The sequence below is a fragment of the Muscardinus avellanarius genome (genome assembly GCF_963383645.1).
Source record: "Muscardinus avellanarius genome assembly, chromosome: 4".
NCBI lineage: Eukaryota > Metazoa > Chordata > Mammalia > Rodentia > Gliridae > Muscardinus > Muscardinus avellanarius.
Window position 1 is genome coordinate 78,363,492 of NC_137789.1, and position 17,210 is coordinate 78,380,701.

The window sequence follows — 17,210 nt, forward strand, 5'->3', positions numbered from 1 at the left end:
GAGAGTTGAGCGCGGGGCCCCCCTCTTTTTTTTTTCTTCTTTTTTTTTCTCCTCTTCTTCTTAAACAAACCACAAACGGATGTGAGGGAAGGAAGGTGTTTCTTTGACTCCTGAGCCCAGACACCTCTCTGTTCCGTCTAAGCTTGTTTTGCTGGACACTTTAAAAAAAAAAAAAAAAGGGAAAAGCAAAGGAGTTGCTGGATGTGAGTGAGATGGACGTGAGATTCTATCCGCCTCCCGCCCAGCCCGCCGCCGCGCCCGCCGCGCCCTGCCTGGGACCGTCTCCCTGCCTGGACCCCTACTACTGCCACAAGGTGAACGCGCCGCTTTTGTCTGGGGCGGGAGGGGGCCGCGGCCGCGGGCGAGGCGGGTCCCCGCGCCGGCGGGTGTAGACTGCGCGGCCGCCCGGGGGCCGCCGGAGCCCGCGACTGTGCGGAAAGTGACACGATTCGCTCGGATTCTTTCCTGCCTGCTGTCGGCGACTCGGGATCCCAGCTTAGGTTTGCCGGGGGGCGTCAAAATTTCCAAGAGAATCTTGGAATACTTTGGGGAGGTGTGTCTGGGGTCCAGGACGGAGGCAGAGCCACAGAATTCAGTTTATTTCCCAGTTCCCGCGTCTCCCTCCCTCTCCCGGGCCGCGGGGGGCTCGTGGCATCGCTCCCCTGCCCGGGTTGAGTTGCCAGGGGAGCGGGCGGGAGCCGGGGTACCAGGACCCGGGGAGAGCCCCCACCTACACACACACACACACACACACACACACACACACACACACACACTCGTCACCACCACCTTGCAGATTGCCCTAGGGTTCTTGCTAGCCACACCGATTCGGGCAGCCAAGCCCAGAGTCTGGACGCTGGCCTGCGGGCCGGGGCGCAGTGGGTAGCCGGGTGGCGATTGGGGGGACAGCCCGATTACGGGGTGCGCGCGGAGATTCCAAGTTTGTTAGGAGCCGGGCGAGCGCGAAGCTCCTGCGCTCAGCACCCAGCTGGGCTGTGCGCGCCCAGGACCCGGCCGAGGCTGCGGGACCCGCGGGCGCGGGCGCGGGCCCGGAGTGGGCGCCGGGCTGCTCCGAGGTGGCGGCGGAGGGGTCGGGGTACGCGGGAAGCGAGGGCATCCTCCCCACCGCTGCCCCAGCTCCCGCGGGGCGACGCGGCGAGCGGCCCCGGCCAGCGCTGCTCTCGCCTCGGGCTTGTTGGACGTGTCTAAGTGGTCCCGCCGGATGGAGGCTGGCGGGGAGAAAGTTGTTCTCGGCGAAGCGGGGCGGGCCATTTAGACGTCCAGCTCTGCTTTGCCTTAAACCTTCCTGATGCCCAAAGCCCTGCGGGCACTTACACGCCGACCCTCGGTGATTAAAACGGGGAAAATCCTTGAGACTCCCAACATCTGCCTGGTGTTTTTAACGCGAAACAGAGATGTTTGGTAGGCTGCACCCTCAGCCCCTGAGCCCCCAGGGTACGACCTACTCTCATCTCGGGGTCTTGGTCAGTTCACACACACGCGCACACGCACACGCACACGCACACACGCACACAGCTGTGGGTTAAGTGAACCGCAGACACCACCCGTGGAGAAGCTCCTTCACTCTGTGTTCAGTGTAAGAGTCACTAAACGGGCTGTGCTGTGTGCCCATGGTGTTCAGTCAAGTCAGAAAAGAAAGATCTTGGAGGAGGCAGAGACTTTTACCCAGGAGGCCCTTTTGCTAGGGGCAAGTTAGAAGGTGCCGGGAACTTTGGAAAGCGCAGAGGAGTTTGTGGGGTAGAGTCTCATTATTTGCTGGTAACACAGTTCTTTTAGTCTAAAACCTGTTTCGCCTTTACACACAAGTAGTGTGTGTTACCTTTTATTTTGCTTATAACAAGAAATAAGTAAATTACTTAAGAAATAGTAAAGTGACAGTTCTGTCTTGAGGATTAAAGACCTATTTATTCCACAGTAGTTACCGGGACCAAAAGATCACAAGCATTCTGACAATGAAACTGGACACATCGTATTAAATTTATCAGTGGTTTTAGGCTTCAAAAAGAAGGTAATGACTTGGATACACATTTCACTCGTCATTCTTGCGATACAGGGTCAGATTTAATTTAAAAGTTAAATGCTTTGGAAAATCAGGAATTACTTCAATATATTAAATCATTTTCCAATTAAGTGCTTTAAATAATTTTAGTGGGTTGTGCTGTGAATTGAATAAATTAATTTCGAAAGTCTTCACAATTTCTCTACTAGCTCATTGAAGTTCCTTTTAAGTGACCCTGTGTATAAGAAGCAGACTGTTCTTTTTAAATGCAAATGAGTCACCCTTTCTATAGACTAGTTGCAAGTCTTCCATTTAACTTGCCCAGGGAATAACAGATTTTTAAAAATGCAAAGTCATAAGACATGTTTCTAATGGCAGGAAAATACTTCATGGAAATGTTCCTCCAGGGACACCTTCTCCTGTCCATTCCTGTGTAGCAGTCCGTCAAATATATTTGCCACTGATCTCCAATTATATTAACCATACTGAGTGTGTTTCACGGCCTCACAAAGCCCAGGCACTTGTGTTTCCTACTTCATCATGATTAACATTGGAATAAAATTTCTGTCCAGCTCCACCCTTTTAGTGGCTTAGAATTTAGTCAGCTAGCATTCATTTTAGCAACGACTCAAGCAGATGTGCAGGGATGTGGGAGAAAAGCAGACGTTTGGGAGAGGTGAAGAAAGAAATCTATATCTACAACTAATAAAAAAAATGTTGGATCAGACTTCCCAGTAGAGTCCACATTACAAAGTAAACCTTGTCTGCTTCTGAGGTATAATGAATATGTAATTTATTACAAATAGCAATCACTTTGTTGGATATTTGTTTTTAATGGGGTGATAAATTACAAATTATCTTTATTTTAAACCTCACCAGTTTGCTATTTAGAGTGGGTGCCTAAATCCCAGTGGAACCAGCATCTTTCTGTGCTCCAGTGTCATGCAACTGACTCTTGCTTCCCAGTGACATTTTTTTCAATGTCAGAAGAGACCCTAATGGAGAAAATGTACATCCTCTTCCTGAAGTTCTTCTAAACTAAAATGTGATTGTTTTACTCTACAGACACTTCCCAGCACTGCTGTCTGTAGATTGCCAAAACACTACTTACATTTTTCGGTTAATAAACAGTTAATAAACTCTGTAGGAGGCAGTTTGGGAAACAGTTCAATCCAGTGCTCTCTTGGAAGAACACATTACATTATGAGCAATTCGCTAAGCAAACTGGCCTTCATTTCCCGGGTTCTCGTTGCAGAAACAATGCGAGCCATGTTGGTTATGGCAGGTGTTGGAGGCATCCCTATACAAACAGCCAGGACTGATGGCATGATGCTGTATGGTGACCTACATACAGCCTTTGACATAGAAGTGTAGCTCAGAGACTGGACGAAAACATATAGACTAGAAGGAACGGTATTCGCTTCTTGCAACTGAAAGCATAGTTATATTTCTGACATTGAAAGATGAGTACCAGAGAAGAGTTTCATCTAATTAGACTATTTTAAGTAACATTGCATCCCTTAATTGAACTGAATGTTACCAAAAGAAATTGGATTAAATGAGCTCACAATTGGAGCTCAGTAGTAAAATATAGCCCTATTTTTTGTTCTAGTTGAAGATGTCAAATCATCAGTTTAAATATATACCTACAGAGTAATAACAGCTCCTTTCAGTTTCTTAGTGCAATGTCATTTCTAAAGATTGTTTTCACTGATTTTGTGCTAAAATAGGACAAAGACGCGGCACTTTTTCATTTTTACAATGATGTGATATGTTCAGTTATTGCTCAGTATCTGCCCACATAAGGGGTAGTAACACAATTATGTTATGACATGGCTAATAACAGGGAAGCCGACCTTGGCCAGCAGTGGGAGGGGACATAATGGGCTTCCCTGTATTCAGTGGTTGCTTTGGTGGAATTATGTGCCGAGTTTTGCTTTGGCAGATTTAGAAGTAAGAGTCCAAAACACAATCACATGCTTAATACTAGTTACATACAAAGTAAAGGATGATGTATATTTGGAATATTGGACTTTTTTTTATAAAAAATGAGAATGCGCAGTTACATCTTTCCATATAAATGCAGAGGGGAGGTCCCATTTGTGATGAACTCTAACATGTCAGAGCAAATATCAGACATGATAACTTTTGAGAAATAACAGGATTGAATGTAGTTACTGCAGCGTCTCCTTTGATCTTATTTTCTTATTTTTATTATATATTATGCTTTAATGTGGCAGAACGTATTGCATTGAAAATACAGGATTGGCCAGCACATTAAGATGGCCTCGTTATTCCTATTTTGATGAGTAAATGTTAGAAAAAGGAGGAGGTTAGGAGGAGGGTTGTGAGGAAGGGGGGAGAGTAATAGGCAATTTAGAGCATCATGCTTGATTAGTTCTCCATCTGACTCCATAACTTTTAGGACTTTGGGAAATTCACACTTGATACTTCATAGATCATTTGTATAATTAAAACTCCTCTGGGAGTTTTACTAGCTGGCACCTTCCACACATTTTGAGGTCTTTAAATATGTTTTAAATGAACTTGTAGGTAAAAAAGAGCACAAACCAAGAAATTACATAGTTTGGACCACTAAATCAGATATCCTATAAAATCCTCAAATATAGCTATCTTGGCTTTGTGGGATATCTTAGTGTCACAAATTCCAGTTTTAAATGTTTCTTCAAAAGACAATATGTGTTTGTGTGTCTCTGTGTGTGTGTGTGCTCTCTGCCTAGAAAGGTCTGAGTTTATTTTTAACATAACATATGGTTTAGTATTCTTGTAGTCTATCATGTATTTAAAAAGTTACTGAATGATAAAATTAAGAAGAATTTTGATATTTGGAATAGGTTAAAATGCATGCTTACAAAGTTTCTGAATGGTAATATTAAGAAATTTATATTTAGAATAGGTAGAAAATTAAATTAATATTTATTTATCTGGCCAGGTGCACGCTTGTAATCCCAGCATTCAGGAGGCTGAGACAGGAGGATCGCGGTTCATGGACAGCCTCAGCTACTTAGCGAGGCCCTTTGCAACTCAGTGAGACCCTGTTTTAAAAAGTAAATAAAAGACCAAAAAAATAGGGCTGGGGTGTAGCTTGGAGGTAGAATACCTGGGTTCCATCCCCAGTACTGCAAAAAAAATTAATTAATTGAATATATAGTATAGTTTTTGCTTTAAAATAATGTATTACAAAGGGAATAAGAACAGGAAAATAGTATGGCCTTTAAAATTGGAAAACCTAGGGAAATTCCCAAGCTAAACAATGGCTTCCAGGTACCAAACTGAGGTGTGTGTTTGTGTGTGTGTGTGTGTGTGTGTGTGTGTGTGTGTGTGTGTGTGTTTTACTGAGGATAATACTCCGGGATATTCTATCTCTGAGTTACACCCCTGGTCCTATTTTTAATTTTTTATTCCGAAACAGTGTTTCACTAGGTTGGTAATACTCTCACTACTTCTGGAGGCTGTCCTTGAACCTTCGATCCTCCTGACTCAGCCTACCAAGTGCTGGGATTACAGATGTGTGACACCACAGCAAGTTTCAAACTGTGTTTCTAGTGCTTGTGTGAGGCTATCTAGTGGTTATGCCATTTTGTGTATCTGTGTCTGTGTGCCATGGGCTCAAGTCAAGGGAGATAGCCTACGAACCCTGCAGGGGAGGGGGAGGTCTTGGTTTTTTCAGTTTTGAAGGATGATTTAATCTAATGCTCCTCAACCTTATGTGAGGACACTGGAAAGATGAAAGGATCCTGTGGATATTTTCTAACTACTGATAATCCTTCCTTTTTCTCTTGGAGATAGGCCTGGGCGCAGGACTCTCTGGATCTAGTGCCTCTCAGCTCCTCACTCCATAGTCTTTCCCCAGCCATCTCAACTCCTGGGACAACTTCACTTGCTATTTTTCCCTCCACTCTGACTCTGAATCTAGGAGGTCTATATTTGACAACCAGAGCTCTCCTCCCTGCTCATACCTTTAACTCCCCATCTGGTTGTCTTGGCTACCCACCTCCCTTCCTGTTCAACATCACCATTATAATAGTCACATTAACTTATCCATTCTTCCTCCAGAATCCTGACTCCATCATCCTTGAGGTACATACACTTTTAAAACTCCTGAATTATGCTGATTGCCTTTCCCCACTCCCCCATGGGAATAACATTGTGTGGTGCTATAATAGACTAACAAAACTGGACATGATGCTAAGGGGGAAATAACCAGAGCTGATATTTCTCAGATACCATGGTCTCTCTCTCTATCACCTCCTCCATTTTGTGCTTGAGTTTGTTTATTTTTTTTTCTTTTCTTTTCTTTTTTTTTTTTTTGTGGGGTCTGGAGATGGAACCCAGGGGGATTCGACCTCTGAGCCACACCCCCTGCTCTATTTTTTTTTTTAATTTTATTTTGAAACAGGGTCTCACCATGTTGCCCAGGACCTCACTGAATAGCTGAGGCTGTCTGCGAACCGTGATCCTCTGTTCTCAGCCTCCAGAATGCTGGGATTACAAGCGTGAGCCACCACACCTGGCTCACCTTTTGAGACAGGATCTCGCTAAATTTTCCTGGCTAGGCTTGAACTTGCAATCTTCATTCCTCAGTCTCTAGGGTCCCTGGGATTACAGGTGTGTGTCCCCACACACACCTGGCCAGTACAGTGCTTTTAGAGCTCAGAGATGAGTCCTCAAAGTCTGTCCTCAGTGAGAAAGCTTTGATTGTACTCTCAAACAGCATGCTAGTAGGGCTGTGATGCTTGGTAGGCATATGTGAGTTTGGTGAGTTCCACTCACAGAGAGCAAAAAGGTTAGCATGCTTCTGTGTCCTCATCAGAGCATGTATAGGTAACCGAAATGATCAGAGTAAGCCATGCCGAATTTATAAAAAATACCAAATTTAGATCACTTATTACTCTACATTTTAACTTTCTGAATGTGAAATCTTACAATTTCTGGGAAAGATGTTTATTCTATGTCTCAATCAAAATGAAAGGTGATTATCATGAGTTGACTAAATGCTATTAACAGTTTTATATATATATATATATATATATATATATTTTTTTTTTTTTTTTTTTTTTTTTTTTTTGTCGTACTGGGGATGGAACCCAGGGACATTTGACCTCCGAGCTACACCTCACATCCTATTTTTTTTTAATTTTATTCTTTATTTTGAAACAGGGTGTCACTAAGTTATGGGAGGCCGCACTAAGTAGCTGAGGCTGTCTGAGAACCGTGATCCTCCTGTCTCTGCCTCCCAAATGCTGGGGTTACAAGTGTGCACCACCACACCTGGCTGACAATTACATTTTTAAGATATTACTAGTTATTGTTTAGAGTAAAATTTATAAGCTTCCCAATATAAGAATCTATAATTTATACTTTTAGGAGAAAAGAAGTCTGTAGCATACCATAGTTACTTAATATGTTAGCCCTGGTGATCATAATTGTAGTTCTTGCCAACAACAAGCTTCCTTTTAAAGTATCTTAAGTGTGTGGATGCGCTGGGTGTGGTGATATACACCTGTAATACCAGTACATGGAAGGTTGAGACAGGAGGATTTCAGGTTCAAGGCCAGCCAAGGTCAGTAACTTAGTGAGACCCTCAAACTAATAAGACAATTCAAATTAAAAAAAAAAAATAAGCCAGGCATGGCAGTGCATGCCTTTAATTCTAGTACTTGGGAGGATGAGACAAGAGAATCCCAAATTCAAGGATAGCCTCAGTAATGCAGAGAGACTTTTCTCAGCAATCTAGCAAGATCCTGTTTCAAAGCAAAAAATAGAAAGGGCTGGGGATATAGCTCAGAGGTAGAATATCCCTGGGTATAATTCCAAGTACCCTTCCCCTGTATCAGTGCTCCCTTGTTTGTTTAAATTGAATGTTTACATAGCGTATTAATTCTACCAATGGATTTAATGGTTCTATTTTGTTTTTATGCACTTCCACTTTAGAGTTATTGATATATTTTCAGTCAATCTTTGAACAAGTACTTTTCAGAATCAGTAGCCTGTGGGTGGTCTCTCTTGGCTGATAGTGATTTGTGTCAAATGGACTGTCCTCAAGGAATCCCAGAGTGCCAAAATGATGCAGCTTACATCTGCCCTAATGAATTTGAGAATTTTTGTTTTAAAGCCTCTCTGCCAAGTTTGATCCTGAAGAGCAATTTCTCATTAAAAACAGTTGCGTTATAAACTGCTTAGAAATGTGGTTTATAATGGAAGTGCCAACAGACTGTTAATTATAGCAGTTCTTCCATAATACTTTGAGACACGGAATTCACATTAACCTGAATGAGCTTTTCCTGGTTATAACATGTTTCTCCCTACAGCATTCATTTTGAAAATGGGAACATTATATTGCTCTGTGCTTGGATGTTGATGGTGCAGCAAAAAGACATGGCAGAAAGAAACCCCCAGCTCTTTCATAAAGGGAGGTAGCGATATTTTCCCAGGCCTCTTTAGTTTGATCAATGGCAAGTTTGGCTCACTTGATGAAAAAGTTTAAAGTTGACTTTAAAAAGCTATCTTCAGATATGTATTTTACTCATGAAAAATCATCACTGTTATATATTTCTGGTGGCAGAGGACATGGAGCCAGTGGCAATATTAATGCTTTTCTCTTTGTCCATCTTTTACTTATCGGTTTTAAATGGGTCTACTTTTGCCAAGTGTTTATTTTTTTCTCACTCTTAAACCATGGCCTTTTATGAAAGTTCCTTGAGAGGGTTTCTAATTAAGTAAAGGCCATGGGTGGTGGGTAAGAAGCTTTGCTAGTGTCTAAGAAAATATAATGTGTTTTGAGTTCCCATGAGGACTTATGAGTTCTTTCTATCTGACCCATAATAAGGATGAAATCAGCTTCTGCACAGAAGTATTGGATGCCACCCACCATCAGGGGTCACCTAGCCTGAGGAAGTGTGTGTGTGTGTGTGTGTGTGTGTGTGTGTGTGTAAAACATTTCTATATATTTATATATGCTTTCGGGTATGTGTGCTGCCATGTTTCTCATGGTTCTGGATCGATTTCTGGCCATAAACACGTGGGATTTTATCTTCGGTGGCAGACTCCATCATGTGTACAACAGCATACAGGGAATCATTTAGCTACTAGGAAGTACAGTTGACCACTCTCTTTTAAGAAAGATGGCCATATTTCACAAGAAAAGATGCTTTTCTACTACCATGGCTTTCAGTGGACAAATTATAAATTAGTATGGCTGAAGTACTAGGTCTTTTGGAGGAAAACCTTAGACTCTTCTCAGAAAAAGACTCCTTTTGGTTGAAAAGTTGAGATAAAAACAGTGTCTTTAAGCTTGGGTTGATTTAGTTCCCCACACAGAATAAACTGGAAAGTGTAATTACCTCTTTTTCTGTTCCCAGTTCTTCTTAAGAAGCCCACTTTTGTTCTGTGGCTGATCCAAGTTCTGACACTAAAACTTTTATCCAGGCTCCTGTGTCTCTAGTAGAGAAAAAAATTTAGATGTGTACAAAGAAAGCCTTCTGACAAGGCTCAGAAGAAGAAGATTATTTTGCAATCTTGTGAAAGATATTCATTTCTTCTATTCCTTCTACCCTGCTGGAGGAATAAAAATGTTCTCAAAAGTTGTAGACCAGGATTTCCTTCAGGAAAGGAATGAGAAAGAACGTTTCTGGAGGGTCAAAGGTGAATTTGGGGAAACAGAGCTTGTATAGGTGTAGTCCATCAGCGGCCAACCTCGAAGCTGATAAGCCCCTGGGGCTTTTTCTTGTTCTCTGTGTTCAGAGTCCAAGCACCTAAGGAGAGATGCTAATGAGAGAGAAGCTATTGATGGGGGAGGTTCCCTGTTTTGTACAGTAAGAAGATAAGATAAAAGTAGGGAATAACTACTAAAAAGGGAAGTGCCCTCTTGAGGGAAACAAGCCTGCATTTCTGCATCTTTTTCTGATACATGTGTCTGAGATTTGCAATATAATGTGCAAGATTAATTAACAGATGGGCCAACAGGGTCTAAAGAAAGCCCAATTACATTGAAATCTGCCTGATTTTCTTAAGTCTTTTAACTCAGTGAAATGGTTAATCTAAAAAAAAAAAAAAAAAAGCGATGGGTAAAGTGTTGTATGCATTGGCATCTTCATACCACTGTAAAAAACGAGATCTTCCTTTTGACGCCTGTACCCCTCAGCCTAAAATGCTAGTAACAATTGTCTAAAGAGAAATGTTAATAATAAAGAGGCAGGATAACCTTTCAACAAAAAGTATATTTTATCATTTGGCAGATGCAGTCATGAACATTAATCATAGGAACCTGCAGATAGTAGAAGCTTAATATCAAAGCTAATGATTTATTTTATGTTAATGACTTTCTGCTAGGGCATAAAAGACTGCTCATAATGGACTCTCAGAGCTATGTTCAGTTACTAAGGCTAATGGGATGATCTTTCCTCTCCCAAAATTAAGCTTTTTGAAATAAATTACACTGTTATTTTTCAAGGTAACTCACACAAATTTGCTGCAAAGCTAATCTTTTAAGAACTGCTTAAAGAAATAAAAAGGAAGGAAACAATCCCAAAGTAGCTTTTCTAGTTCGTGAACAGTTGCACTTAATTAGGGAGAGAAAGTTTGCATGCATGCTAATGTCACTGAGCTTGTAACTCCAGATCATTTTAGAATCAGACTTGTACAACACACATTGCCTTTTGAGATCCCATCATGGAACATGTTTTTCTCATCCACTGCCAGCCAATAATGAGCTGAATGGTAGTAAAGCATTTAACTTTTTTTTTTCACTGAGAACTTTTAAAAATCATGTTTACAATTAGTTATAACTAACATTATATTTCAATAAGAGATAATTTGCCTACTAAAGTTCACATAATGTGCTAATCATGTCTAGTGGTTAATAAAGGCCTCCTGCCCCACTCCCCTGATGGCTATAAAAGGCTATTACATCCATGGCAGCAGTTCAGGTACAGCTGCTGTGTGTTAATAATGCATCATTGTCCCACTAATCCACACAGAAAAGGTCAGCACCCCTATGCACCTAAACCACCTATTCTCTTTCCAAAATATTTATTAACACCTTAACATCATATCTGTTCATTTTCCTGAGCCTCCAGTCAGCGCTAATTCCACTCTAAGCTACTTGTGTGATAAAGGTTTTGTAACCTAAGCTAGGTCGTAGAAGAGATTAATATATATTCATCCTAATCTTCTCCCATAAACATGTTTCCATTCCCACAGTTATTGACTAAAGTAGTGTCGGGTTGTCGTAGCCATGATTCCCTTTATAATTAAGGAGGTGTGTACCAATGTGAGGACCTTTTCAAATTTTACCTGTTGTATAAGATGACGTTGAGGAGTGAAAGAACTTTTAAGTAACCCAAATCATCTCATGTACACAGAGTGAATCAGGAAATGGGAAGAGATATTTTAAAATGTTAAGATAAATTAATCAGTGTTGGTTTCTAGACCTGATGCAAGTAGTGAAATATTATTTTCTTAATTGTTCTCTTGGCATAGGAAAGCAATAATAGTAAAAGCTTCTTAAGCCATATTTTCTGCACACAAAGAACATATTCACGTGGGATTTCCATTTTGCTGGAAAATCGTGCAAATCAATAAGCCAGCACTTATCTGCATTAAAATTAGGTAGACAACAAATTTATAGGCATACTACTAGTACAGTTGCCTCATACCCTCAGTATTGTTTAGTTCCTGTTTATCTAAGATAATCCTTGTTTTTATGTCCTTAGGGAGAAGCCAAAATATTAAGTGAATAAGATCTCATTTTCTCATCTTGTATTTTTGTCTTCTGTTTTCTGTTACTCACTTTTATAACCTTGTATATGTCTGTGTTTCCTTTATGATTTGGGAACCTGAAGTGTTTTCAGAGGGGGGAAAAATGAAACTCAAGGATGTTCCCATCATCAAGAGAGACGTGAAATGTGAACTAGTAGGAGGAGCGTCTGTGTGTGCAGCACATAACGTACAATGGTACATTTGTCATGCTTTAAATATATAATGCCTACAATAAAATATGTACAGGCAGAGTTGTGATCTATGAAGTCCCGGCTCCAGTGCCATTGTTTGTAGTCTCTACGGTTGTCATACATTGTTCTTCCCACATCATACCCTCACAGCAGAATTTGACACAATTTCTAGCTTTCAGCCTGCACCGTTTTTACTGCACAATGTACACGAGTTTGACAGGGTGTGTTGAGGACAACCCTGGCAAGCAATTGATATTTTGAAGTGGCAAGCGTTTCAGCAGCTGCCTGCTTGTGAAAAAGGAATGATAAGATATACTGTATTGTTAGTTTCAGGGAAAGCATTAAGGTTTAAGCTCTGCAAAAATGTACACATTATTCGTCAGTGGTGAAGCAAGTCTTTTATGTTTTTTAGAGCTTAGCTCTCTGGCTTGATGTGAACTACAATGACATTGGTCAGTAAATGAATAGGAGTACTTTGAATTTGAACTGCTGCCAATTTTGCACCAACAAAGGAACTGACAAAAGAAAAGATTTTATGTGAAATGCAAAGCACACGCAATGTTTTGGGGGTGGGGAAAGGGAAGGAGAAAGAGAGAGAGAGAGAGAGAGAGAGAGAGAGAGAGAGAGAGAGAGAGAGAAACCCACATCAGAGAATATTCTTTAACACATATTTGCAAGGATACCAGATAGTTAAATCACATCTATTTTTCATGCCTCATCAGTTACAACCTAAGCTGTTTTATCTAATGTGCTTTAAAAACCTGTTGTATACACATAGGCTTTCAGAGTATGTTCATATGGAATTTAGAGTGTTTTTCTAAATATCGCACTGTGCCCCGAAGGCCTGTTGGCAGAGTATCAGAGTCATCCACTGCTGGAGTCCCTAACGCTCTCTCTATCTGGGAGTGGGAAATTGTAGTTTAATCAGTTATGGCACTTTCAGTGTGTAACGATCATTAGCGAGGCAATTTGTCATGACTGTTAATGGTCAGGATGCATCTGCTCTCTCAGTTACAAAACATGATAAGTAAGGAGACAAATATTTCAATATCTGATAGTATTAACTTGCTTCAAATTTGTAATCCAAGGTTAGTTGCTCAAAACAGACACAGCAGCAGATTAACCAACATCCTGTATTCAATTTCAGTGGGCCCTGTTTTTATGGATTTATGGCTTTAAAGCACACTAATACGCTATTAGGAAGGGCACAGTCTTTGATTAGATGTTCAGCAGAAACTAAGTTATGAGCAGAGTACCTTCTGGGTTCATGTGGAAAGAATTTATGTGCATAATATTTTCTGTAGACCTCCATAAATTGAAAGGATTGATGCACGCAGTATTTCTAACATGCTACATATTCTTCTCCTGATTAAAAAAGTCACTTTCCCATTGGTTGATAAACTGGTTGGTCACTTTTTATATAGTTTAGAGTCTAGATCTATTTGGGCTGTTTAAAACACAAGTAAAAAAAAACTTCAGAATGAATCAGGAATAGTATGTTTCCCTCAGCAAACTGCTTTGTAAGATCATTGTTCATTGTTCTAAACAGGAAAACAGAATTGAAAAGATTCCCCCAGTTGAAAAGGTTAGAATTTCCTACTTATCCTTTATTTTCTAGGTATGACATCACATAGCTCACCAGACAAGAGCTTTTTGACACATTTTCATTTTTAATGAAAGGCCCTCAAATTCAGAGTGTAATGATTTCTTAGAAACTGAACCCAGCCTTGGTAAGAAATTCACTCTTGCTAGTAAGAAAAGCTGTTACTGTTTAAGTTCCTGTGGAGCAGTTAGTTGGTACGCTTCGCTGGATGTTGTCAAAAAGGCTTTCCTCATGATTGACAACCCGGCAGGAATGTGAATGGAGATTTTAATTGCGTATCATGTGTGCATATCAGAGTGAGTGAATTCATGACTCTGCTTAGCTCCCTATCTCTGCAGGTCAGCCGTGCCAAAAAATGCTCTTTTATGTGCAGTTTTTCCAAAAAGAGAAAGGTGTATGTGTACTGAAGTCGCTCCTTATTCATTTCTGAAGTGAAACGCTTGTGTTCCCTTAGCTTCAGAGTTTGAAAGTGGAACAAAAATCTATTTAGAGACTTCTTTCTTTTACTCTCTGCACTTATAATACACTTGGATGATGTAAATTCTTTTCAGTTACAAGTTGGGAAAAGTCTGCCAGAACATATTTTTTTTATGGCACTTGTTATACAAAGTGTATTTGTCTTCCCTCCTCCCCCCAAAGGGTACTTTGAAAAGAAAGGAAAAAATGTAAGCCAGTGGAAAAATTTACTGAGGCCAATTGCCTCTCATAACTTGCAATCTTTAGAAAGGACCTTGAAGGGTGGAGGGACTGGGGAGAAGAAAGAATATATTTCTGAGAGAGAGAGAGGATTCATACCATTGTATCTGAAGTTTTATAAACATAGCAAGAATATAACACTTATTGCAAAATGACATAATTAGAAAAATGGCTTCCCCGTTGATCACTTAAAAAGGTCAAAGGTTTACTTTTCCTTACCATTTCTTGGCCAAGATACAATGATGGCCATGTTCTACCTATTCACTGAAATGTCTAAAACCCAATACACATGAGATTTTAAAGTGGAGTACTTGTCTTTGTACCGTACCATTCACTTTAATAAACCCAGAATGATCAAGTACTTGTTAATGTAAAAACAATGCTTCATAATGGATACTTTCACATTTGATGTGACATGAAAGTTTGGTACTTGAGTTATAAATTCTGCACATACCTCTTTCTGTGTCATTTTGAATAGATGAGAAAAAGATTAGTATCAGGGTCATTTTATTTATTTATTATTTATTTATTTATTTATTTATTTATTTATTTATTTATTTTGCGGGTCTGGGGCTGGGACCCAGAGGCATTTGACCTTCAAGCTACACCCCCTGCCCAATTTCTTATTCTTTATTTTGAAACAGGGTCTCACTGAGTTGCAGAGGGCCTCACTAAGTAGCTGAAGCTGTCTGCAAACTGCGATCCTCCGGTCTCAGCCTCCCGAATGCTGGGATTACAAGAGTTCGCCCCCACGCCCGGCTATCAGGGTCATTTTAAATAGCACCATAATAATTAGGCAGGTAATGTTGAAAGGATGGTGACTTTAGAGCTTTAGGATATCCCATGAGGATCTGAGTCTGTTCTGAACTCTAACAAGTTACCTCAATACATTCTAGAACATACCAAATTGTACACCGATGACTCATCCTCAATGTGGTATGAAGTGTGGGGTGACTGCTATATGAAGGCACTACTGTACCTTTAAAATGCTAATGAGGAAAATCTATTTCATTTAAAAAATTCAGCTTTATGTATAGGGTGACATTTTTCTAATGTTATGGAAGACTATTTTGTACTTTCTACTGAGAGCCCAGGCAAGGAAAAATATCTATTTTCAAAATGAAAAACAGTATTCAGCTGAATGCATTCATTTTTAAAGATGATATTCTGGTAATGAACTTTATCAAGCAGAGAACATTTCAGTAAAAGTATTAAAGTAGCTCCTATTACAGTCACCTCACTTACAGCTGTGTCACTGTTTCCATTATAACTTCTTTTTTCCAGGTAGCTTTGGTGCAGTCCCCATACAAATATTTGCACACGGATGAAATGAGAATATTTTAGCCTAAGTAGAATTTTTTTTATTTGGAATGCACTTGTTAAGAAGCTCCTGCCTTTGCTAATAACATATACTTAATTCATTTTTAGAAATTGAAAGGCATTTACTGATTGCCAACTGGAGACCAAGCCTTACTCTGAATGTGAAGAGCACAGGGAGGAACAGGCACAGGAACGAGCCAGACCTCCCCACAGGTTCCGCATGGCTGATCCAGATACTAGGCTACATGCTGGTAATGCATCTCCAGCATAACAGACTTGACATAGATCTGCAGTCAAAGTGCTGGGAGTCCAAAAGGAGAAGTAAGGAATTGAAGTTGGAAGAATCCCTGGCGCTTCCTGGAGGAGATGGTACTTCAGTTAGCCTTAAAATATGGGCAGCGAGGAAAGATAAAGTTATACCTCATTTTGGGGTTTATATTTTAGACTTCTCAGTTCTTTTCATAAAGCAACTTAAAACAAGAAACCCGGAGGCTGGTGGTGTAGCTCAGGGGTAGAGCTCATACTTAGCATGGTGGAGGCCTAGCATTGATACCAGCACCAAAATTAACTTAAAGCAGAAGAAGCAAAATAGGGCTAATTAATATTAATATAGAGTATTCTAGGCAGGAAATAGAGATTAAAATCATACTTCCTGTCCAGTGTATCAATTAAACTATAAGTAAACATTTAAATTTGGCTTTTGCTACCTCCCAATAGGAGTAAGTGGAAAAGCAATGAATGACGGAATTCTGATTCTCAGAGATGTATCAACACTAGTTTTTCAAATATAAAAAAGTTTGCCTCTAGTTAAAAGCTGCAAAAACTCTAGTCAGAGGCTGCCAAAGACAGAAAACAAGGAAATACACATGGAAACGTGACGTTGTGGGTGATGCATGGCATCACACCAAGGACTCTGCAGTGGGAAATGGAGCCTCTTGCAGAGGAAACCAGGATTGGTTGGGAACAGGGGAATGAAAAGACCAGACTTGGAGGGAGATTACCATTGCCCTTACTTATTTCTATGGAATGAACCCAGGTTCATTCTACCCTCTGAAAGCTACATATTTAGCCCTTTCTGTATTATTTTAAAACAGGATTTTGCTAAATTGCTAAAAATCTAGCTAAATTCCTGAAGCTATCCGCAAACCTACAATCTTCCTGTCTCAGCCTAAGTCCTGGAGCTATAGATGTGTACACCATGCGTACACATGTGTACCACCAAGCCCAGCCTACCACTGCCCTTATAGACAGTGGATTGGGGAAGCTGAGGTGAAATTCAAATTACATGTTATCACTGGGCTAATATTGGCCCCTATATAAGAATTTAGCAGAGAGGACTTTTCCAGAGGGATCACAGGTTAAGAAGAATGAATATTGATCTGTCTTTTGATGACTTCCAATTATAGATGAATGATGACCTTTTAGAGGTTTTCTACTTTAGCCAAAAGGTTGAGTTATGTTAGGATCTCACTTTTTAAAGCACATTACACTGTTGTCATCGACATGAGTGCTATTTTTTGATTGATAAGCCCAGTTAGTAGCATCAATATCAGTGCTTGATGCACAGTCTTCAGAGTACCCATGCTCAGTTAATTTCCAA

General features: G+C 40.4%; 1 protein-coding gene across 1 annotated transcript in view; it reads left to right on the forward strand.

Moving 5' to 3' along the window:
• Positions 1–212: 212 nt before the first annotated feature.
• TOX (thymocyte selection associated high mobility group box) overlaps positions 213–17,210 on the forward strand; it is a gene marked incomplete at both ends in the record, with an annotated part of 310,566 nt that continues 293,568 nt past the window's right edge. The window contains one exon of the mRNA XM_080695338.1: positions 213–314. Coding sequence (XP_080551464.1) covers positions 213–314 — 102 coding nt within the window. The remainder of the gene's footprint in view (positions 315–17,210) is intronic.